Source organism: Prionailurus viverrinus, chromosome A1 (assembly GCF_022837055.1).
Source record: "Prionailurus viverrinus isolate Anna chromosome A1, UM_Priviv_1.0, whole genome shotgun sequence".
Classification (NCBI taxonomy): domain Eukaryota; kingdom Metazoa; phylum Chordata; class Mammalia; order Carnivora; family Felidae; genus Prionailurus; species Prionailurus viverrinus.
Window position 1 is genome coordinate 52,938,608 of NC_062561.1, and position 24,243 is coordinate 52,962,850.

The 24,243-nt window shown below is 42.1% G+C and overlaps 1 protein-coding gene across 1 annotated transcript in view; it reads right to left on the reverse strand.

The window, feature by feature from the left end:
- Positions 1–8,167: 8,167 nt before the first annotated feature.
- Positions 8,168–24,243, reverse strand: part of OBI1 (ORC ubiquitin ligase 1) — a 41,798-nt gene continuing 25,722 nt past the window's right edge. Inside the window, exon 6 of the mRNA XM_047871640.1 lies at positions 8,168–11,202. Within this exon, the coding sequence (XP_047727596.1) occupies positions 9,687–11,202 (1,516 nt within the window). The 3' untranslated portion in view covers positions 8,168–9,686. The remainder of the gene's footprint in view (positions 11,203–24,243) is intronic.

Here is a 24,243-nt window from a genome sequence, read left to right on the forward strand (position 1 = left end):
CACACACACACACACACACACACACTTTATGCTGGAAACTCCAGAAAAGGAAATTGCTTTAGAGAAAAAAGAATAAGATGTTGAAAAGAGAACTTTCTTTTCCCTTCCATCGTTTTGGCTTCTTTGCCTCTTATCTCTGCCTCTCTCTCTCCCTCCCTCCGTGTGTGTGTGTGTGTGTGTGTGTGTGTGTGTTTGTGTGTGTGTTTTCTCTTTTCCAATAGGAGATAGGATCAAGCCAGTTTATAGGAAAATGTGATTAAAATATTAATTCAAACCAACTTGAAAGAAAGAAACCTAAGCTCTGATCCGGACTTTATTTTTTATGTATGCTCTTATTGTGAAATCAAAACCTAAGAAGAATGAATCAATTAGCCAACCTGTTATATGGCCCTTGTGTGGCAGGCAGATCAAGGGCCTCCCGTGAGAACCACAGTTCAGGTGCCGAGTCCCCAGGGATACAGCACTTGCCCCGGGTGATAATAACAGCCCAGATGCTATCACATCTGTGGCAAGAGAGCTGGAGAGCGGCAAGAGGCTACTTATGGGAGGCAGAGATCAGATAAATAATCTTTCTGGTCCTTCTCACATCAAAGAGGTCTGTATTTCTACCGCAGAGCCGATCTTATTTCTATAAACCTTAATTTGAGTTCGCGTGGATCTTTTCTTCCAATAAACGCGTCCGTATTTATCATATATTAGCACTCAATACTCAAATTCCAAGAAGAGCCCACAGGCGTCACCATGGCTTTTTCTTTCTTTCTATTCTTTTCTTCTACCCTCCACCCCCTTTGCAGCCAGAGAGGGGAGTAAGAAAGATGTTCACTTGCTGGTGTGAGGAGCCGCGTTTCCATCCATTACGTAGTCCCTGGGGAGTGCTAAATGCAACTTTATCTCTGCAGGGAATGGAGAGGAGCAGGACTTCGCTGGAGGGAGCGAGTGAGTCCTAAGGTAGTCGCCGCTCCGGGTGTCCAGGCTTAACCTAATCCTTCTTGACACCCCTCGCAGCGGTTCCCCGAGCTCTCTCACTAGGGGAAGGAAGGGTCCCACAGAGGGCGAGCACCTAGATCCTGTCTGCCCCCCAGGGAAACGCTGGCCTTTAGGGACCCTGAAGCGTGCACAGGAGACAGGATTTCAAACAGCGCAGGTTAGGGCTGGGTGGACCTCCAGAGAGCGAGGCCAGCCCCTGAGTACCGGAAGCTCATCTCTGCTCACACTACCACCCTGGGAGGGCACCAGGAAATCCAGCGGGGAGACCCCCTGACAGAGATCAGAAGTTCACCGCTCCCACCCCCCACTCATCTCCTAGTTCACATTTCTTTGGACACCTTTCTTAAGACAACACCTAGGGGTGGGGCCAGACCTCTGCCCAGAATATCTCAGCTTTTCCTGGGGTTAGAAATAGGAGGGCTATGGGTTCAATTCCCAATCCACCCCCCAACCAATGGACTGGAAGCCCATTTAGGGCACATCTGTGTCCACCATGGTACTTAGCAAGGTGTTCGTCACAGAGTAAAAACGCCCCATGAAATAATGTGTGTCTGGGAAGGAAGACAAGGCAGATGGAGGGGCAGGAGTAAAAGCCAGAGAATTCAACAAGCCAAGGTTAATGGGGTGGGGGGAGAGCTAGAGGAAGATCACTGAAGGGTCTCCTCTCCTCCTAAAAAGGAGATGAAGACTGGGCCAGAGGGGTGTGTTGTCCCCACACAGAGCTGTAAATCTGGATAGCAGCTTGCTCTTTTTTTGGAGTTCAATTATTTCATCTCTCCCTCATTTACTTTTTACTTTTCCTTTCCTTCCTCAAATGCTTGGTAATCACCAGTCGGGGCCAGGGCAAGACACTGGAGAGAAAATGAGGTATAAAATATGGGTATCTGCCCTCCAGGAGGTGGCAGTCTAGGAGAGTGGGGCAGCCCTAGGTGAAGAGGCGTTTGTGGTATAGGTGTGACAGGTACAACGAGAGGGCGTTGTACAGAAATACGGGACAGGTTGGGAGATGATGCTGGGATACTTATCTTGCCATATCCCTGCCGGGCCTCAGCTCCAGGCTAGAGAATGGGGCATAGTGGCAGGTCTGCAGGCAGTTCCTTGGTCCTTCTCTACTTACCCCAAGGCTGAAAGAAAAGGGTGATGGACTGGGGCTCACCAATATGTTACTGCTTTGTTTTCCTGGATTGGCAAGCTCAGTAACTAGCTGGCCCCTGCCTGTGCTAATGATGCCCACATGGGGTCTGAGCCTTGGCATAGATTCCTGGAAAGATTCCCCCCACCTTCCTTCTCCTTGTTTAATGACCACCACAGATTCTCCCCTCCCCCTAGCTCATAGCTTTGCATTTTATCAAGAGGGGGATAATGAATGCACAGCTATTGATTTCCAAGGAATTTCCGCCCCCAGGGATAGGGAGTCTATCATCTGGATCAGAGACACATTTCTTTCCCTCATTAATTAATTTTCTCCTCCTCCTTTGGCAGGCCCCACTTCACATCTCCTTTGGCAGCTCCTTCCTCCCCCCTCCCCCCCCCCCCCCCCCCAGCTCAGAGAGCAGAGATTCCTTGGTTGGAGTGAGGGCCAGCACTGCTGGGAATGAACTCTCCTAGCCTTGGACACCCACGCACCCACCCACCCACCTCTCCAGCTCTGGAGAGAACGCCTGACAGCTGCTGCCCGCTGGGGCTACCTTTCTCCTTCCAAAGGGGTACGGGGAAAATTAGCACTGGACTCCGCAGCCACTACCTGCACGCATACACACACCTATGGGATTGGACCCGAGTTATTTGTTCGGATTCAGGGTTTTGGCCCTGAAGAATGTCTACTTAAGTGCGTGGAGGTTGTGTGTGTATAGGGAGGAGAGGATCGCCCCGGGTTCTAGCGTGAACCCAGAGATCTGGCGCTACCTGCAGGCCGGCCACCTCGGGTTCTGGCGCCTGGAGCAGGAGCTCTGCACCTGCCAGATTCGGGGAGCCACGCTTCCCGCGGGCACTTGCCCAGTTTTGAAACTAGGCACATTGCACAGCGCAGTCAGCACTCTGCGCGCAGAGAAAGCCCCCAGAGCCCAAAGCTGGCCGGTTGCAGAGGCCGCTTGGGTTGTTTTTAAGCAGTGTGAAGGGGCAGGCCCAGAGTAGGGGCGGGGGTCGGTTCTCCGAAGAGGAGCAGCACTTGGGTGGGCCCTGCACCCTCTCGCTCCGACACTTTCTGTCTGAAGGGTGGAATGGAGGAGCTGCTGGTGACTGTACTTTCGCTTCCTCTCCCGGCCGCCTTCCCGGGCCAAGCCTGGGCTGCCTCTCAGCGCTTCCCTCGCGCACGCCGGTCGCGTCTCTCCTGCTGGCAGGGGCCCGGGATCCTCGCGGGTCCTGCCGGGGTCCTCAGACCTCCTCCACGCAGACCGCAAGGCCGCAGCACCCACCGGGGCCGGCGCTTGGCGGTGGCCCTACCCTCTAGCCAGCTCCAGGGCCCAGCTCTGCCCCAGCAGCGAGTTCAGAGTCACGTCCTTGCTGGCGGGAGCTCGGAGATTTCCTGAAGGCCCTGTCCTCCCTTTCGCGCCCGGCCCGCGCCCGGCCCGCACCCTGGGCTGCTTGTCTTGCCCCCAAAGCTGAAGGGAGTGAGTTATTGAGGCCCACGGTGATCTCCCGTAAGGATCCCGCCCCACGTTCAGACCGGACTCCAGATGGGACCTGAGGAGAAGGTTCTTGAGGGAGCCGGTCGAAAACCTACTGTTTTCTTTCTTCTGGCCGTTTAATTCAGGTGCAACTTCCGTTGGGAACATTTTCCTGGATGTCGACTACCCCACCCCGAGATGATGCGCCCCCAGTGAAGTTCACTGCCGGTCACTATCACTCTTGGCGTTACACGTGGAGATTATCTGTGTTTCTCTGTATCTATCTATCCATCCATCAGCTCCACCTTAATCTTAATCTCTCTGTGGACTTAAAACCAACCTACCTTGTGAAAGATCTGCGGGTGAGGCCGGACAACTACATCTCCATCCTAACAGGGGCATGGCCTCCCCCGCCCGCTAGCTGCCAGAACCAGTTACGCTGTCCGTGTGAACAATGTTGTATCACTAAACGGGGCCACGCGCCCGTGTGGTCTAGATCCCAAGAGGAGGCAAGTCGCCCCCGCCCCACCCAGGCTCTTTCAAAACTGGAAGAGCGCGCTGGTCAGAGAAGGGGTTAGAGGTCTCCGGGTTAAAAACAACGAACGAACCAATTCTACAGCAGGCACTCCCGCCAGTGACCCTATGCGACGAGATGGAAATTCTGTCGCCTTCCCTCTGCTCAGCCGCCTGCCCACCGCTGCGACTCGGACGCACGCAGGCCCCATGTGGAGGGAGCTCCGCTGGCGCAAGTGGACAGCAGAGGACCCCCGGCCCTCCACGAGTGCCGTTCCGGGGACCCGGAGGCTGGCGCCCATCGCCCTCCGCAGGCTCAGCTCTGCCTGCTGGAGCAGGATCCCTGGGAGAGCCGGGAGCCGCCGAGGAAAGCGCGAAGCAGCGAGTCCAAGCGCCAGAAGTGCGGAGTTGGGTCCTGTCGCCGGGCTCCAGCGCTCGCCGGCGCCGCCGCCAGCCGCCCCTCCTCCTCGCCGCCCGCACAAATCAAAGCCCCTTGCGAGGGACTGGGAAATAGTTGCCTTGTCATGTAACACATTGCCCTGATTTATTATAAAATTTTAACGAAATCATGCATATTTTAACAGCCTTTAATCACTGCATGAAAATTTAATTCATGGACTGTAGCGCGTTTAAATAAATGAAGTGTTAATTCATTAGGATTAATTAATTTGTTAAAGGATTGTGTGCAAGGTTAAGGTGGAAAGAAAACTCTTTGTTGGTTTCGCGTCTTAATCGCCAGGTTTCGGGAGTGGTAATAAAATGAAAGGAAACCTCAAAGCAAGTCGTTTCTTCGGGTGGGGTCTGGGCGGGACCAGCTGACAGCGCCCTCGAGAGCGCGGGATATTCCGGCCCGAGGGGCCTGGGCGGGTGGGTCCCCCCCCCCGGGGCACTGGGGGGGCCGGGGGTTGGGGGAAGAGCAGCACTGGCTGCGGAAATCCCGGAAGGCTGGGTTCCTTGGAATCAGAGAGAGGAAAGGGGGCTCAGAGCCGAGGCTAGCGGGCTAGACCTCACCTCCCCACCTTCAGCACAAAGATGACCCTGTGAGTGAAGCGAGGTCGCGCCTTCCGGCCCTCGAAGCGCAAAGCCTCGGCTTAATGGTCAGATGATGGGCCAGCCCTGCCACCTCCTGAGCCTTCCAGCGCCCAGGGAGTCACTGTCTCGCCATCAGGCCGCCGGCCCTGGCGGCGAGGGGAGCTTAGAGCCTCAGGAGACGCTTGGAAAGAGGAGGCGGAGCAAAGCCAAACTTGCAAGCTCAGGCTGGAGCAATCTAGAAACCTTTCTCAATCAGGAGCCTTGACATCAGAGAATGGGTCCTTCAGCATCTCTTCTGAGACGTCTGCTAAACAGGTGCTCCTTCAAGGATAGCGGACGAGCAAGGGACTTTCTTTCCCGCACCGAGCTCTTATTCATCCTTAAAGACCCAAAGCTAACAGCACTTCCGGTAAGATGCCTGATTTCCTCTCTGCTCCAACCTACCCCCAACACCGACTTTTTCTACTCACCACGTTATTAGAATCAAAAAGGGCCACAACTAGCTCCTGTCCTCATAGAAAGTCTCATTTACATGCCTAAATCATTGCCCTTGGGAACTGGATCTTTACACCCCCAAATTACAAGTGTCACACAAGGCACACACTTCTTTCTCCACAGTTGGTTGATCCAAGGACCATTTCTTAGAGGGGGTCTGCTCCCTGATAAGACACAGCAAGCCTAAAAATCTACCGTTTCATGAAGTGGAACTTCAAGGTATTTCTAGGCTGCATCTGTCACATAAAACTGAAGATCACCCTAGCTTGAGCTCCAGAAGGGTTTTTCTTAAAAGAAATCTGCATCTTAATAGATGTTTCCTCGCTCAGAGTGGGGTTCCGAGAATTAGGCAATAAATGTTCACTATGCACTGAGATCATTGCTTAAAAGGTTTTCTCTCTGCCAAGTATTATTAAAAGGGTAGGGTTACATCATCACAGGCAAAGACAGTGTTGTAGGACTCGCACAAATAGGAATGAAAGACCTTATGAGGCTTTGGGAAACACGTTTAATCTAATAAGCCACATTCCATAAAAGTTAAACTGTTATCTCAGTTTGATGTTCTACAAGTGTCATTCACAGGTACAAAATCTAGTGTATGTATTACACCTTGAATACCTGAAAACCATTCAAGTATTAGAAACAAGTTTCTGAAACAGCTTAGGGTGTAAGACCAAAGTTCTTCCCTTGTTCAGTGGTACCTTTAGTTTTGAACCAAATGTAGATACAAAAGAGATTATAGAAATACAAAGTATATTTGAAATTTAAGGGACTATAAATCTTAAAGTCTCCCATTTTCAGTTTTAGTCTCAACTGATCCATTAAAACAGGAAAAAGACATGTCATTATGGATAGAATTAAGATTTTGAAAATTAAAAGATGAACACTAAAGGTCATGTCAGAACAAAATCTAGCATCACGTCACATTTCCTTAGCCATTACATTTTAGATGAGCAATCAAAAGATGCTGTTTTTATAGACATGAACTGTTAGTGTCTGCTTCTCTTATCAAGAGTGCATCTTTTTCTAACATAGCCTCTCAGTAGGGAGAGGCTACATGTCAGAGTTAATGTGAATCTTTCTACAGTTAAAAGTGGCACACAACTTCCATCCTTGAGCTTCTACCTTAGTAGTGGAGTTAGACCCTGGAACACTGGCAGGAATTAAATGCTACTTGAAAAGAAACATGCTAATACTTCTAAAGTAGTACTTTAAAAAGAATCCTTGGAAATTTCAATTCCATTCATCCTTTGGCCTACAAATGCGAACTCTCATGCATGGGGGAGGAAGAGTACAAGGTCTGGAGTCAGAGGCCCAGCTCTAAAACATGGTTCTGTCCCATTCCAGCCATGTAATCACTAATCTTCAATTCACTTATTTGTAAGGTGGGGATAAGAGTTCTTGACTCACAGAGTTTGAAAAGAGGATTATTAGGAAATAAAATTTAGCAAAGTACTTGGTTTCAATAGAAGTTTTTGTGTTTACAGTGTGCATATAATAGATGTACTTGAAAATATGAAACCACTGTACTTATTATGATATATCAGATTATGGTAAAAGAGTACAAATGAGAATACGTGATTAAAATAAAATCCTGCAGGGGTGGCTGAGTGGCCCAGTTGGTTAAGTTTCTGACTTCAGCTCAGGTCATGATCTTGTGGTTTGTGAGTCTGAGCCCCACATTGGGCTCTGTGCTGACAGAGCTCAAAGCCTGCTTCAGATCCTCTGTCTCCCTCTCTCTCCACCCTCCCCCCTCCCCTCATTCTCTCTCCCTCTCTCTCTCAAAAATAAACATTAAAAAAATAAAATCCTGGAGGTTATTACCTTCAACTGAAAAAGTCACAGGTTTAATTTAATACATGAAATATTGTTTTAGGAAGGATGGAGCAAGGTTTCTGAAGCAGCTGGGAAATACTCTGGTCCAATATAGACACTAACCCTGATTAGGCATTAGTAAATCAGGTTACACATTCTGGATTGCCATGGCACACTGTCAGTTTATACTGGATTAATGAATTTAAAACTGACACATTCATAGTAAAGAAGAGTTACAGACAGAATTAGAGTGAGGCTTACCCCCAAGTTTACTCTGTGATTACTGAGAAAAATTGTAGGTTTTTATATTTAGTGAAATTTCAAATATATTTACCACATTGTCAAAGACACCTAAACTATTAATATCTCTAAGAGTATCCATTAACACATCAAAAGAAAACATCCCACACAAATATTTATTGGAAAACATACATGATAAAATAAAAATGATGCTTTACATTAGCTTTTCTTTTGGGCCCTTATTATTTCCAAAAGTGGAGGGCATGATTCTTCAAATCATAAAACTGATTTGTTATACTTTTATGGTTTTATTGAATCCTTAGAATCTATTATAACAGGGGTCAGCAAATTTTTCTGTAAAAGGCCAAACAGTAAATATTTTAGGCTTTGTGGGCCATACGGTCTCAGCGGCAACTATTCAACTCTGCCACTGCAACGCAAAAGCAGTTACAGATATTACGTAAACAAATGAGTGTAGCTATGTTCTAATAAAGACTTTATTTAGAAACACTGAAATTTGAATTTTATATCATTTTTCTGTATTAGGAAGTATTTTGGATTTTCAAAGACCATCAAAAAGCGCAAAAACCATTTTTATAGTTCACGGAACTTCCTTCCACAAAAAACAGGTATAGGCCAGATTTGGTCCATGCTCCATAGTTTGTCAACCCCTATATTATCATGACCAATTAAAAATTACAAGTTTTACTGGTCTTTATAGGCTAATTCAATATCTGAGACACCATCAAGGATTACAGTGCTTATGACATCCTTTATTCAATTCACATAGAAAAGCATGCAGTATTAATGTAAAACAGTACAGTATTAATGTAAAATGTTCAGTGCACATTAGATAAACAAGTCATTAGCATACAAACCATTTTGAAAGGCCTATTTAGGCATACCAAACATGTTTAGAATATACTTTTTCGGAGCCCAAATTAAAAATTGTGCTTAGCTCACCTATTCTCATCTCCTTAACATTCTTCATGAAAAAAATTTTTATCCTACATAAAAGATATTCTATTAGCCAACTAAAACTTTTTTTCTTAAGTAAGGAAAACAGTGCAAGCAAGAACGCTACCATGCATACAGTTTCCACAAAGAATAGTAACATGCAAACAAGAACTTGATCACTCCAAAAAAAGCCCCACCAGGATAAAAGTGGATCAAGAACTTGGCAAAGGGCAGTTCTGCACCTGTGTATCTGGAACAATAAAGCTACCATGTTTAGGATCCTCCAAACCCAACCGTTCTGTGCCTTCTTTCCAAAGTAGGCTCAATTTCTGATTTTCGACGCACACAAAAAGATGAGCAAATGAAAGCTACCCGATATAAAACAAGTATTTTCATATACAAAACGTATTCTTTCATACTAGCAAAATGTTTTCACAAAAACCGGACAAAACACAATGTTAAAAACGCAAACATACATAAAACCTAAAAAAAAAAAAAAAAAAAAAAAAAAAAAAGCAAATGAATACTGGACTAAGCTTAGAGTGCTATTTTTCCACCATGGCCTTGCCTAAAAGTTGGGCCATCACTAAACATAAATAAAAAGGGGCAGGCAAAATAACTTCCACCCAAGGAAAGCTTTAAAGAAACTCAAGTGTCTTATAAGCAGTGTGTAGACAATATGAAAAGTTTTATTGAAGAAATCCACGTTCTGAAGACAATTGAGGCTCATTTACAGGCCACTGTATCTAACAGCTAAATCAAGACTCAAGAAAACAAAATACACCCAAACCAGATACATACAATATTCATTAAAAGAAACCCTCTCCCTACCTTTGCTGATTAAAAAGATCCCCAAATGAAAATGAAAAAGGACAAATTCTTTAAAAGTATTCTGGGTACAGGCTAATTCACCATTCTGACTTGACACTTGACTACAGATTATCAATTCAAAATTGTACAGAACTTTTATGAGGGAAAAAGTAACTTTAAAAACTTATATTCCTCTCAGGACGAAAACACAAATGACACCTTTCTAATGAGTCAACTTTTCGTTGCTTTTGATGGGCTGGCATTGGAAAGACTGCTCTGGATTTTTCTTTTCGTTGACTGATTGATATTTTTATTCCTCTTTTCAGGCACAAAAGAAGTAGACCAAGGAGATTGAAGGTGGTTATGAAGACCATGCATCTCTGAGGTCATCTTAAACAAAGATGATCCAAACCTCTGATCTTCAAATAGCCGGTGTGAACTGCTTAACAAAACACCCTGGGAAAACTCAGTCTGAAACAAACAGCTCGGTGGTTTGATTTCATTAGTTCCTGGGTTAGAACTGGTATGGAGTGAAAAATCTTCATTCATTTCTTGGTCAGATGGAGAGAGGAGAAAAAAAGAAGTGGGTTTCCATTCATTTCCATTTTCTAACTGATCAGTAGTTAGAGAACCTTTGGAAAGGTTTGGCTTAGTTCTTTCATCCAACTTATCTGGTTCCTCAAGAAATTCACTGCCTTGAGAGGACTTTGATAACCCATCCAAATCTACTGACTTAAAACCGTTATTACAAGGGCTCTTGCTGTTGTCTGACTCCGACATCATTGAATCCAACTCAGATATTTTGTCAAGGTAAGCTGCGTCCATTGATGCTTCACTGGATGTTCTTGTCCGATTCATTTCAAAACAGCGAATAGAATTCAACCTCTTGGATATGCATGAGCCTGATTTCTCACTTAATTTTAAAGAAATTTCTCCAACAGAATTTGCTATTGTGTTTCCCTCTGAGCTTTCAAAATCCAAGCTCTGGGCATAGCTCGTGGAACAACAATCCCAAAACCCTGTCTTTGAGGAAGTAAAACATTCTGATTTCTTTTCATTTTCACTTCTATCATCTTCTGATGAATCTTTAGTACAAACATTCGAAGAATCACAAAAATCATCAAACACCAATTTTCTGAGATGGTTTGAGTGCTTTTTGGAACCCACTGCTTTGACCACAGAGCTCTCTCTATTTTCTGGAGTACTGAGCTGAAGGCAACTAAGGGACAAAGGAGTACAAGGAGCTGGAAGATCATAAAGTTCTTCATCTTTGTAGGGTATACAATCACTTGGCTTATTACCCCATTCTCTTTCCAAGTAAGTATCCATACTTGTATCTGTCACATCTAACATTATTTCCACCCGTTTCTGATACAGGTCTTTGTTCTTAGAACAATTTGGTTCTGTTTTGCTGGTGCTTTCCTGCCTGGCAGAACTGCTGGAAGGCTTTGGCAGGTGAGAACTTGAGGTGGATGAGCCAAGCTGCTTTCTGGCACCATCACCTTGATTCTTTGATGCCATATCCTCCTCACCGCCTAGGCTCCCCTTGCCATCTGTAGAAAGTGCTCTCTGGCAAATGGAATTTATAGCTTCCTTCTCTTCGCTTGAATTTTTTAGCTGTGCAATCTGAGATTCTAGTTCCTCTATATATTTATCACTTCGTTCCAGGGCTTTCTTGAGGCGATTGGTTTCACGTTCATGCTGTTCTACTTTGGACTGAAGAGCAGCTACTGTAAACCTTCCAAACCTGCAAGGAATGGAAGGACAGTTAACTTTACAGTTCAAGCTTTTTTCTTTCTTTTTCAAAGTTAAGGGTGCAAACTATGTCAGCCCATTCTAATCTCACATACCAGTGACCTTTCAGACCAGTCGATGGAACAGTTCAAAAGCAATACCAGACAGATGTAGTATCTTCAAAAAAGAGTTTCTGCACTGTATGTAATAATATGCATATGATAATACTGGCAAAGATCTCGTAGGATACTTTTGTGGTCAAATAAGACTAGTCATGGCAGAGAGGCAGAAACTCACTGCTGACTTCCCTTCCAAGAGCTAGCTCTATCAATTCAGCTCATATATGCATGCAGGGTTATCCCCTAAAACAATGGCAAAGATTTATGATAACATTTGAACAGTGGTCCACATCTTGAAATATTTACATTCAATCATTTTCCTATCGTACAGCAGTGTTTTACAATACATTTCTTGTACAATGTCACCTTGTCAAACATAAAATGCCAATTTGAAATTCAGAAATCTTAGCAGTCCCAGCAGGGGTGGTTTTAAATACTTATTTGGACCCTTTCAATTATAGCCACCCTTGATCTGAAGCTTTTACTTGGCCTTCTGAACACTGGGCTTTAATTCATTTCATTTCTACTTATTTTTGGCATTTTACAACTGTGTGGGACATCAATCTCATTTCTTCCAACTTTCAAATACAAAGTCAGTACCTGTGGTTCCAATATATTAGGCATAAAAACATTTCTACATTTCCTGGAAAGGAACATTTTGGAGAGTAAATGAAAAAGAACACATCAAAAATTCACTTCTTTTACTCAGCATTATCTTGTTTTCATTATTCCCTTAAGAATGGGTACTGGGTTCAGCTCAGAAAACGCTTCTGAGCACCTATTACAGGCTCATGGTATTATCCAGAGTGGGGGATACAAAGATCAATAAGACTGTCCCAGCTCCAATGGATATAAAACGCCTACCTTAAATTCCATCTGAACACCAAAGAAAATTCCATCTTTCAAGAAAACTGCTTCTTACAAGCCAATAAACGTAAGCCTTACATTCTAACCCCGTGAAAAATATTTCTTGCCACAGAAGTTCTTTTAAAAAGCCTCCTTTTAATCATCTTTTTGATGACTTAAATATTGATCCATCTTGAAGAATTCACGGATTGTCTGGAGGGAAGTATTTGAGAAGGTAACTTCTTCTTCTTCTTCTTCTTCTTCTTCTTCTTCGTTTTTCAGTTTACTTACTTATTTTGAGTGAGCGATAGAGAGTGCATCTGCATGCGAGCAAGTTAGGGAAGGCCAGAGAGAGAGGGAGAGAGAATCCCAAGCAGGCTCCAGGCTGTTAGCACAGAGCCCTATGTGGGGTCTTGAATCCACGAACTGTGAGATCATAACCTGAGCCAAAATCGAGTCACACACTTAACTAACTGAGCCACCCAGGTGCCCCAACAAGGTAACTTCTAAAAATTGTTTCTACCTATGGGTTTATCTTTTTCTTCCTTTTCCCCCTAATTATAAAAGTATTACAAGTAAGAAAATGTACTAGGTATTAAAAAAAAAAAAACATAAAGGAGAGGAAATCCACAGCAACTACCTTTTAGAGTCAACCACTACATGTTGTATGCCTCTCACTCAATGCCCAACACCTTCTCCTACATACAGCCCAATTCATGCTGTAGTTCACTCTGACACAATCCCTGCTCTGGCTGGTCACTAAGAGTAAAAAGTGGGGCAAAGGTAAATATAGATTCATAAAATCTCAGAGTTAGAAAGGGCCTTAAAAGACATGGTACTGAATATTGATCTACTCATTGCAACTAACTGAACTCCCGGAAAGAGCACACTCCCTTCTAAAAAACAAAGCAAAAACCACAGGTATAACAAAAACAAAACCAAATACAGTAATAAGCCTCCCTATTTTAAAGACAAAGTTACTACTATGAATATCTGGTTAAATGAATGCTAGTAGTTTTTCTTTCTTTGTTAGAGACAAATGTTTGGTTTGTAAATGCTATAGTTGAAAGAGCTGTAGTTTCTGTGAGAGAATTTTAAAGAGTGAACAAAGATCTTAAGGACATCAGCAAAAATGTTAGTGAGTTCTTGACTGTAACCACTGTGGCATAAGCAAATAACCCACATATTTTTAAATGGAAAAATTGTGTATCATGTTTTTTTAATGCGAACGGCAAAAGTGACAGCCTTAAAATTAGCTTATCAAAAATTTTTTTCTTAAGTGCAATTTTTACAATAAAGGTAAACTCAAATGAAAAAAATCAAACGATTTAAAATCGAATAATGCTGGGGTGCCTGGGTGGCGCAGTCGGTTAAGCGTCCGACTTCAGCTAGGTCACGATCTCGCGGTCCGGGAGTTCGAGCCCCGCGTCGGGCTCTGGGCTGATGGCTCGGAGCCTGGAGCCTGTTTCAGATTCTGTGTCTCCCTCTCTCTCTGCCCCTCCCCCATTCATGCTCTGTCTCTCTCCGTCCCAAAAATAAATAAACGTTGAAAAAAAATTAAAAAAAATAAAATAAAATAAAATCGAATAATGTTACTAGATAGTAAGTCAGCTATTACCAAAGGATGTCCTTGGGAACTCAGAGGCTTACATAAGGAAAGACAAGTGACAAATAAGAAATGTTTCCCAAAATATTTAGTTTCTTATTCTAGGTTTCAGCCTGGAATTTCAAATATAATGTCACTTTAAGATGCTACATTTGCCCCTATGTTTATTTTTAAAATTCTGTTTTGAAAAGAAGCAAGTTAATAAATGGTTCTGAGTTGAAGTCAAAAGGACAGCCCTAACCATGTATTGTGTTACTTCAGAGAGAAAGCTGAAGTGCCATGAGAACTAACAACAAAGGCCAGCAATGGAGCACATATGACAGGGACAAGCAAGCAGAAGTCACTGATGGAGCTGGCGGTTTTCTAAAAGGTCACTGCCCTCAATTCCCCAAAGTTCCATTTCAATACTTTACAAGTCTATAATACTCTGAGTGATCAGACCTTTTTACCATGCTAATAAGAGGCTTGTACTGGTGGGCAAACTAACAGAAATGTACAGTGAAAGCCATGGAACTGATCAATTAATTAATCAATCAATGTAATCTGTTTTTGTCTCTCTCTCTCTCCAATTAAAGTATAAGCTCCAGGAAAGCAGGGAGTTTGACCATCTTATGTTTACTGCTAGCCCCCTAGAACAACTCCTGGTATACGGTAGTCCTCATTAAATACTTCTTGAATAAATGTTATTTTCTTACTTTAAGATGCATCAATGCCTGACACAGCAAGACAGAGCCAACACCGCAGGACAGGATGGGCCGAAGGTCCATGGGCCTCTATTACATGTAAGTATTATGAGTTGTTATATTACTAAATTGAATGTTTCATACTTTGGACTGTTTTTCTTTCTTTTTTTTTTTCACTGACACCAAAGAAAGCAACAGAGGACAACATATACACAGTACAGTTTTGTGGGTTTTTTGTTTTGTTTTTTACTACAGGTTTGCCATCTTATACTGCTCCTTCCAAAACAAACAAACAAACAAAAAAAACCAAACCAAAAAAACCTTGCAAACTTCAACCTTAGCAAAAGAATGGAAACATATAAGACTTTGACATAGTTATTAGGAATTTTTAGCTTACAAAGGTAGCTATATTAAATTTGGCAAAGAGAAATTAATCAAGTCATATAGAAATAACAATTAGGACTGCATATCTGATGCGATACTTCCATAAAAGAAGACAATGAAGATAACGGCTTATTTAACTTTGGGTTTTAATACTCTGATTCACACTAATTCCAGACATTTCCAGAGTACATAACATTAAATGAATCAATGCCAAGGCAAGCCAGAGGGAATTCTAACATCATTTACCATACTTCCTTTTCCTGAGCAAATTTCAAAATGGAGTATTTTTATAAACATTCCATTAGAGACCAAAAGGCTTTGATTTTCAAAGTAGCAGTGATGGTCAAAGGCTTCATTATGTCAGAGAAAACCTCGTAAAGCAGTGTGGGAGCTGCAACTGATATACCAGAAGTATGTTCTGCTAGAATCTAGAAGCTTAAAGGATTTTTCAGCTTGCAATGCTAACTGATATATATATTCTGGATTAGGGCTCCTTGTCCAAAAAGCTACAGAGGTGCAAGATTGTTCCTGTCCCTATTAGCAGTAAGAGAGATGAAAGTCCTATTGGTTTGATATCTGAGGTATTATAGAGTAGAGCGTCTTTAACAATGAAAAGTTCCTCAGTCCGCATTTTCTCACAGCCCATCACACAGGAGTAGTAAGATGTGCTCAAAGTACCAAAAGACCTAACCTCTAGTGCTATGCTGCCATTAACTATTTGTGAAAACTTGAGCAATTAACTTTGCGTCTCTAATTCTCAATGGCATCCCCACAAAAGGGATAAATGCATCAAGCCCAGTGGGTTGCTGAGACCACTAAACTTCAGAAACATCTTCAGGACACCGGGCGACACCAGGGAGGTGAATCTACCTGCCTCCCATGTATCTTTGATTTCACATCTTTCCCTTATTTGCTTGCTGAGGTAGTAACTGTAAAAGAAAGTGAAAGCAATCTTTGGATCTGGATCAGCTTTTATAATCTGGCCTACGTGACAGTTTTCCAGCATAGATATCCTTGCTGTACATGGTTCTTATATGTGTAAATTTCAGTTGCCACAGTTCAGTTAAGTAACCCCAGTCACTTAACAATGTGGTTCACACTTACCACATTATATTAGCTGTGACTAACTGCATGAAACTGCATAAAATAAAAATCTCACTACTCGCTTTTCGGTTCACAAAACACTACATAAATAACAGATGTGCATCAGTGACCAATCAGGTCACTTCTTTCAAAGTCTGAAAGTGATTGGTCAGTTTGCATCTGTTATTCAGTTCACAGACAGACAGTAAAACATGTAGTGCTGCCACATACATTTTACAAGGATGAATAATCAAAAGACAGAACTGGCCAACAAAAACGGAGGACCAAAGAAATGTAAAGTGATCAATGCTAGAAGTAAAACTGGATCCATTTGTAAATGTAGTTACTGAAGATCTGACCACAGAAATGTTGAAACTGTCACTATTTGAGAGACCCTAGCAATGCCAGAGGAACTTGGGAGCAGCAAACTTATTGACATAAATAAGAAAAGTAGTTGTGATGAAAAGAATAAAGATGTCTAGAGGAAGTGACAGGCTGGTAAAAAACTTCACATTAAGGCAATATGGAGATATTTCACGACATTGAAAGCATTAAGGATAAAATGTTGGGAGCTGATGCAAACTTAGGAGTATGGCAATTCGTCAAGGCATCAGAAAAGATACTGGCTTCATATCGTAAGTTATGATACAAAGACAAGCACTGTTCAGATTATTCTCCACAGGTTTTTTTTTACAAAGAAATACCTTAATTTGCAATGTTTCTAATGTTTTAAATTGTACTGTGTAAATATTAACACACTTATTAGTTTTACTATTTATTTCCATATACATTTATAACTGATAACAAGAGATTTAATGTTTTGACAAAAATCATCAAAGTTTATAAAGCAACTTGGTTTACTCATTGATGATTAAGATTGCTTTTCATGGTTTTAACCTGAATAGCCTTTTTGTGGTCATACACAACTGTGCAAAGTGAGGATCACCTATACTAAAGGAACAGTTGATATGTAAGAAAACCAAGTAAACTTATGAGTCTTGAAATTTTTTTTTGATTTATTTTTGATAGAGAGAGACAGAGCACAAGTGAGGGAGGGGCAGAGACAGAAGGAGACACAGAATCTGAAGCAGGCTCCAGGCTCCGAGCTGTCAGCACAGAGCCCGATGTGGGGCTCGAACTCACAAACTGTGAGATCATGACCTGAGCTGAAGTCGAACACTCAACCGACTGAGCCACCCAGGCGCCCCAGTCTCGAAATTTTTTTAAAATAACTACCACTTACTTACCCTAAAAAAGAATAACCCATTCACAGGGGGAATTTTATTGTAGAGTTGCCTGTCTATATAACTGCCAATTGCATATCTTCTCATTCTGAGTTTTAGATATTAGAAAAATATCTTATTTTAAACAGAGGAGAGGTAGGGTTTGGAAGGGAAGAACATCCCATTATTTCTTTCCCATTCCTAAGTATTTTCTTCTTTTTTTTTTTTTAATTTTTTTTTTTCAACGTTTATTTATTTTTGGGACAGAGAGAGACAGAGCATGAACGGGGGAGGGGCAGAGAGAGAGGGGGAGACACAGAATCGGAAATAGGCTCCAGGCTCTGAGCCATCAGCCCAGAGCCCGACGCGGGGCTCGAACTCCCGGACCGCGAGATCGTGACCTGGCTGAAGTCGGACGCTCAACCGACTGCGCCACCCAGGCGCCCCCTAAGTATTTTCTTCTAAAGCAAAATTCACCAGTGAGAGATTCCTTAAATTTGCAAACTCCTGTCTTTGATTACACATAACTTGAGTAGCTTGTAACATGAGCTCTTCAGGATCATGAGTTTTGACAGGAGTGGGAAGAACAGGGAGAGGACCAAGTACTGTGTTCTGCCTTGTGCTTATGTGTGCAGGGTGGGTAAAGGGGCATATTTCAAGGAAAGAGGGCAGAGAGGACCAGGACTGTAAGAAGCTCAAAACTGTATATGGTGGTAGGGGCCTTTCTCTCACCTGCTTCCAAATGGTCATGTCTGTGTTCACCCATATCTACTTAACTCTTGTGTATGTGTCAGGAGGACGGTGGGGAGCATTCTGTCTTTAAACTACTAGGGATGGTGGGGGGGCGCCTGGGTGGCTCAGTTGGTTAAATGTCCGACTTCGGCTCAGGTCATGATCTCGCAGTTTGTGAGTTCAAGCCCCGTGTCAGGCTCTGTACTGACAGCAAGCTCAGAGCCTGGAAGCTGCTCTGGATTCTGTCTCCTTTTCTCTCTGCCCCTCCCATGCTCACACTCTGTCTCTGTCTCTCTCAATAATAAATAAACATTAAAAACAAAAAATTTAAACTACTAGGGAAGGGGCGCCTGGGTGGCTCAGTCGGTTAAGGGTCTGACTTCAGCTCAGATCATGATTTCATGGTTTGTGGTTCGAGCCCTGTGCCGGGCTCTGTGTTAACAGCTCAGAGCCTGGAGCCTGCTTTGGATTCTGTGTCTCCCTCTCTCTCTGTCCCTCCCCCACTCGTACTCTGTCTCTGTCTCTCAAAAATAAATAAACATTAAAAAAAATTTTTTTTAATACAATAAACTACTAGGGAAGCTCTGGGAAGTGGCCTACGCATTTTTATCTGCTGCTGAGCTGTGTGACTTGCCAGTATTTCTTCAAGAGTTTTCTTTTTAAAGTTAAATACTCCGTTATGAAAATGCTATATTCTTAGAGAATTTATTCATCATAAAAGTATGGTCTATGGCCAATCCTAGACACACAAGTTGGTCCCACAAAAATACATTAAAAATATGAGGCAGACTGAGAGAACAGGAAGCATTCTTCCCTCCAGAAGACTCAAGACAACATTTCTGTTTTCTGGACCATCATCAAATAAAGAAAGAAAGAAACAGCCCATCATCAAATAAATAAATAAATGAAGTGAACTTTTATGATGGGATTTACCAAGAGTAAATGTAATTATAGTAATTCTTTAACAGTAGCCTGATGACTACTGACAATGATGGTGACAAAAATAACAGCAGCAGCCACTATTTATTAAATGTTTACTTGCATCAAGCACATTGCTATATGCTTGTTATAGAAGATCTTTTTTTTTAATGTTTATTTATTTATTTTGAGAAAAAAAGAGAGGTAGAGAGAACATGAAGTAGAGGGGCAGAGAGAAAGAGGAAGAGAGAGAAAGAGAAAAAGAGAGAGAGAGAGAGAGAGAGAGAGAGAGAGAGAGAGAGAGAGAGAGAATATCCCAAGCAGGTTCTCTGCTCTCGGTGCAGAGCCTGATGTGGGGCTCGATCTCATGAATTGTGAGATCATAACTTGAGTCAAAATCAAGAGTCTGGCACTTAACCAACTGAGCCACCCAGAAGCCCCTATCTTTTTAATTGAATTGTTATATCAACCTTGTGAAAAATGATGTTATTTTGATTTTAAAGATAACAAATGAGAAGCTTAAAAAGACTGTCTCTTGTTCAAGGATAGGATTTGAATTCAAGTTTGAGTCCAAATACCATGTCTGAAATCACATGAAGTGCTGAACATGAGATTCCTTCTTAAGTTATATAAGCACCTGTTTATGTTATAAAGTAATGTAAAACACAAGCTAGGTTTGCTGAGCACACAGTTTGTACGTACAGTTAAGAACACTGCTGTAATATTTATTAATACATGCATTTTCTAATAAAACATGGTGAGGAAATACAGAAAGATACAGGAAGTCATGCAGATATGTATGCACAAAATTTATAAATATTTATCAAACACCGACTATGTTCTAGATACAAGCTCAAGAATATTTTGTAACTTCCAAAGATCATTCGTTAAAGTGGCCTTTCAGGAAACTATAGCACAGACATCACCCTGGCAAATGCCAACCCAAAGACAGTGGCTATTTTTTTTTTAAGTTTATTTATTTATTTTGAGAGACAAAAAGAGAGACAGAGACAAAGAACCCCAAACAGGCTCTGCGCTGTCAGCGCAGAACCCAATGCAGGGCTCAATTTCACGAACCTTGAGATCATGATCTGAGGCGAAACCAAGAGTCGGACACTTAACCGACTGAGCTACTAAGGTTCCCAAAAGAGGGTGGCTATTTTAACCTGAGATATGAAGACAAAGTCTGAACCAGAACCACAAATTTGAAAGCTCCATCTTTAAGTGTGCTAACTACAGAAAGTATACATGATCATCTTTCTACCTCACGCATAATCGGCAGGCATCTTCAACTGTAAGGAAACAATGCTACTTATGTGAAATGAGCAAAATTTTAAATGCAAAATTTTAGGGCCCAAACATCACATAGGTACTGGTCTCAGGGTCTAATATCGAGGCATTAAAAAAAAAAAAAAAGTACAAACTATATTATGCTGCATCTTAGTTTTAGCACAGAATAGAAAGTGCTTCAACATTTGCAAGAATAAAGAAGTCACAATTTCCCCCTTAAAGAGGTGACATGGAAAGTGGAACCAGATAAAGAAATGAGGCCTGTGCAGCCATCCTTCTTCCCTTTACCTCCCAAAAATACTGTTTAAAGATTAAGGCACAGTCTGCTTTGTAAGCTTTCAAAACAGAGAGCAGAGTTTTGAAATAACAGCTCATATTATTAACACAATTTTAAAGGAAGTTTCGTGTGTGCATGTTTATTAAACTAACCATGCATTTGTAGTTAAAACTAGTGATGCTGAAAATTCTTGCTGAGATACCTAGAAATTCTTAACACAAACAATCCTAGTGTTGGGCTGCGTACGTAAATTGAAGAGGAACAGAGTCCCTTTTGTAGTCTTTAGAAAGGGCTGACCCATATATATTTAACTGCCTGTGTTGGATAAAACTACTCTTTTTACTGTGGAGTAAATTCCATTTTATTTAGCAAATATATTTCATTTCAATTCCACACAGAAATGCCCCAATTTTCTGCCCCAAAGGAAAAGATCAGCCTTGAAGTTTACGGGACATCAATGGGGATCCCAATCTTTTGTGGAAGGAAACAACCTATGACATGCTATTTCCTAGCTTGTTACAGTTCTAAAAGGAATAAAGGACTTGTATCTTTTCTTAAAATATAATAACCTTAACAACAGCAAAATTTCAATAGTATAAGAGAACAACTATTGTTACATGAAAAAAGCATAATTAAAAATCTCTGGACTAGTAACTACCTATACATTTTTCACTACAGTTAAATAGTTAAATCATTCTCTCACCAGGAGGATCAATCTAAAACAAAATAAAACAACACAAAAAACTGTGATCCAGCCGCCTTGTAATTATTATTCATTCTGATGACAGTTACTGAGGACTAAAGTATGCTGAAGGGCCATGAGAAAGGAAAACAAAAGGAGCAGAAGACGTTCTCCTTGTTCTCAAGCATTTCACAATCTTCCTGACAACCGTACTGCTTAGTCATTAGCATGCATTGCAGGCTCCTAAAATATCTTATCAATACAATAAAGACAAGTTGACAGAAAACTGCAGTAACTGTCCATCCCCAATTAGCTGAGTACCCAGAGAAGGGCCCCTCAGGCAGCTGAGGGGCCTGAGCACACCTGGCTGTCATAGTCTGGCCCCAGGGTATCATCAGGCTCCCATGACAGTCTACAAGCTCCCCTTCCGGGAAAACCAAAGGGCATAGCAGAATCAGTCATCAGATCAGGCTAGGGTCAAATACCAGGAATCATGGTGTTTGTCAGAGCAGAATCATGAGAAGCAAAAAAGGCCAGAATAGGTCAAGAAGGGACAATAGCCAAGGCCAATAAGACCAGAGATGTTGCTGAGGAAGCCGAAAGGCAGGAGAAATCTGAGTGATACTGGCATGTCTGGAGACAGTTTAGGAAGAGCAGAACTGTGAACCAAAAAGGAGCCTCAGCTCAGAGTCAGCATGGAGACAGGTTGGATATGCTCAGTTCAAGTACAGAGACTCAAACAAATCTTGTCCAGGAGCCCAGCAACATGGCCTCCTCCTTTCCCCTTTCTTATTCCCAATCTCTAGTACAACTTTGGAGAACTTCAGGAAATCCTTCTGCTCTCCTCATTTGGAGAAAATGCCAAGAATCTTGGATTTCCTATCCTTATAAACTCTTTGTGCTTTAAGCTTCAAGAAAGCTCAAAATCTTAATTCCCTGGTTAGTTCCCTCCAAGATGCAGATGGAATATTACAGTATAAGGACTCCTTCCATCTGCCAGGCTCCACAGAAGGACACACACACACACATACACACACAGACACAGACACATCTTCACGTACATGTATTTTACACAGATACATATATGCGTGCATTTTTAAAAATATGTTTTAGCTTTAAGAAGCTAGGCGGTAGAGGGGCGCCTGGGTGACTCAGTCGGTTGAGTGTCCGACTTTGGCCCAGGTCATGATCCCGCACTTCGTGGACTCTACCCCTACGTCGGGCTCTGTGCCTACAGCTCAGAGCCTGGAGTCTGCTTCAGATTCTGTGTCTCCCTCTTTCTCTGTCCCTCTCCCACTCTATCTATCTGTCTCCCCAAAATAAGTAAACATTTAAAAAAAAAAAAAAAAGAAGCTAGGTGGTAGATTAACAGCATGCCAGTCATGGAACTGCTCAGTATACCATGTGATCCCTAATAATATAAGAAGAATGGAAATAAGAGGAAAGTATTTCCCCTATGTTAGGAAATCATGGAGAGCTTCAGAGACAGAGTGACAACTGGGGAGGAATTAACCAGGCAGAATGAAAAAGGAGAGACTAAAGGGGAGGACCAGTGAAGGTAAAGGAAAAGGCATGAGCAAAGCTGCAAGGCTATGTCACACCATGGTGAATCTGGGCCCCGTGAGTAATTCAGCATGGACAAAGGCTGGAGAGGACAGAAAAAGGCCAAAGCTCAAGTCATATTGTAAAGAGCCTGACATACTTACTAAGAAATCTGAGGACAATGGGGAATCATCAAAGGTTATTACACAAGGGAGTGAGGTGATCAAATTTATATTCTCGAATTCTGGCAACAAAAAGGCAGATGATTGAGAGTTGAGAGTGGAAAGAAGAGCAATCAGTTGGAATGTTGTTTAAAATAGGCTAAGCAAGAAATCAGGTGGATCTAAACTAGCAGGATGAGGAGATGGATTACATAGACATTTAAGAGGTAGGCTAGAAAGAATATACTGAACAATTAGGCGTAGGATGAGGAGACAGGGTAGAGAAACATAGAGGGCTGAAGTTTTTATCTTAGGCTACCAGATAAGTAGTAAAGCCGTTAAGGAGGATAGGAAGAAAGTAAGAGGATAAACAATCTTTTGAGTGAATGGATAATGGATACAATTATCTAGACACATACCTCTATTAGTTCTTGGTGCTACATATTGTTTCAAGGCCATAAAATTATTTCTGTTAATCCTCCCAAGAACACATCACCCACATTTTACATAAAGAAAATGATGGCTCCAAGGGATTAAGTAATTTATTGAACGTTATTTATCTATTCATTTAATTATTCAACAAATATTTATCAGGCACCTTTTAGGTGCTGGCGTTTGCAAGTGAAGGAAATAGGCAGCAGAGCTTAGAGTTTAGAATGGAGGAGACAGACAACAAACAGACCAAGCAAGTAAACAAACAAGATAAATTCAGACTGATAAGGGCTAGGAAGACAAAAATTCTATAACCTTGGTTCAGCATTAGCTGTGGGCTCTGTTACAAGGGCATTTCAAGTTTTAATTCATTTAACCCTTACTACAACCTATAAGATCAGTACTACTATTGGCCTCATTTCACAGAAGACAAAAAACGGAACTACAAAAAGGTTAACTATCTTCCCCCAAATCACAAAGCTAGTAAGTAGACAAAACCAGAGTTCAATCCTAGGGAGTCTGGTTTGGAGCCTGTGCTCATAATCACATGCTATCCTGCTTCACCATGCCATGACTGTATTACTATGGTATCCCAAAAAGACAGGGTAAGGAAGTAGAAGGTACGAAAGCACAATGCTTCTTTAGAATGAATGATCAGGAAAGGCCTCTCTGAATCCGATGACAGAATGAGTCAGCCATGTAAAGATCTGAAAACAGAACATTCTAAGCAGAGAGAAAAAGTCCAGCATGTTTCAGAAACACAAAAAGGCCAAAATGGCTGGAGCAGGATGAGCTGGGGGAATGGGAATGAGAATGAGAAGCGGAACAGGCAAACATTGACTAGTTTGTGAAGAAACGGATTGTATTTCAGGAAAAAACTGGACAGTTTTAGGTAGGAGACTTATATAATTTGATTTATATTTTATAAAAAGACAATTTCAAGTAGGGTGAAAATGAATTGGGTAGGGAAAGGAGGGGCAGAGTGGAAACAGGGAAATCTGAAGCCACATAATCTGTCTCCAGAACTAAGCATTTATTTAAACACTATGCTTTCTGGTGAATTTAAGGTATAGGAT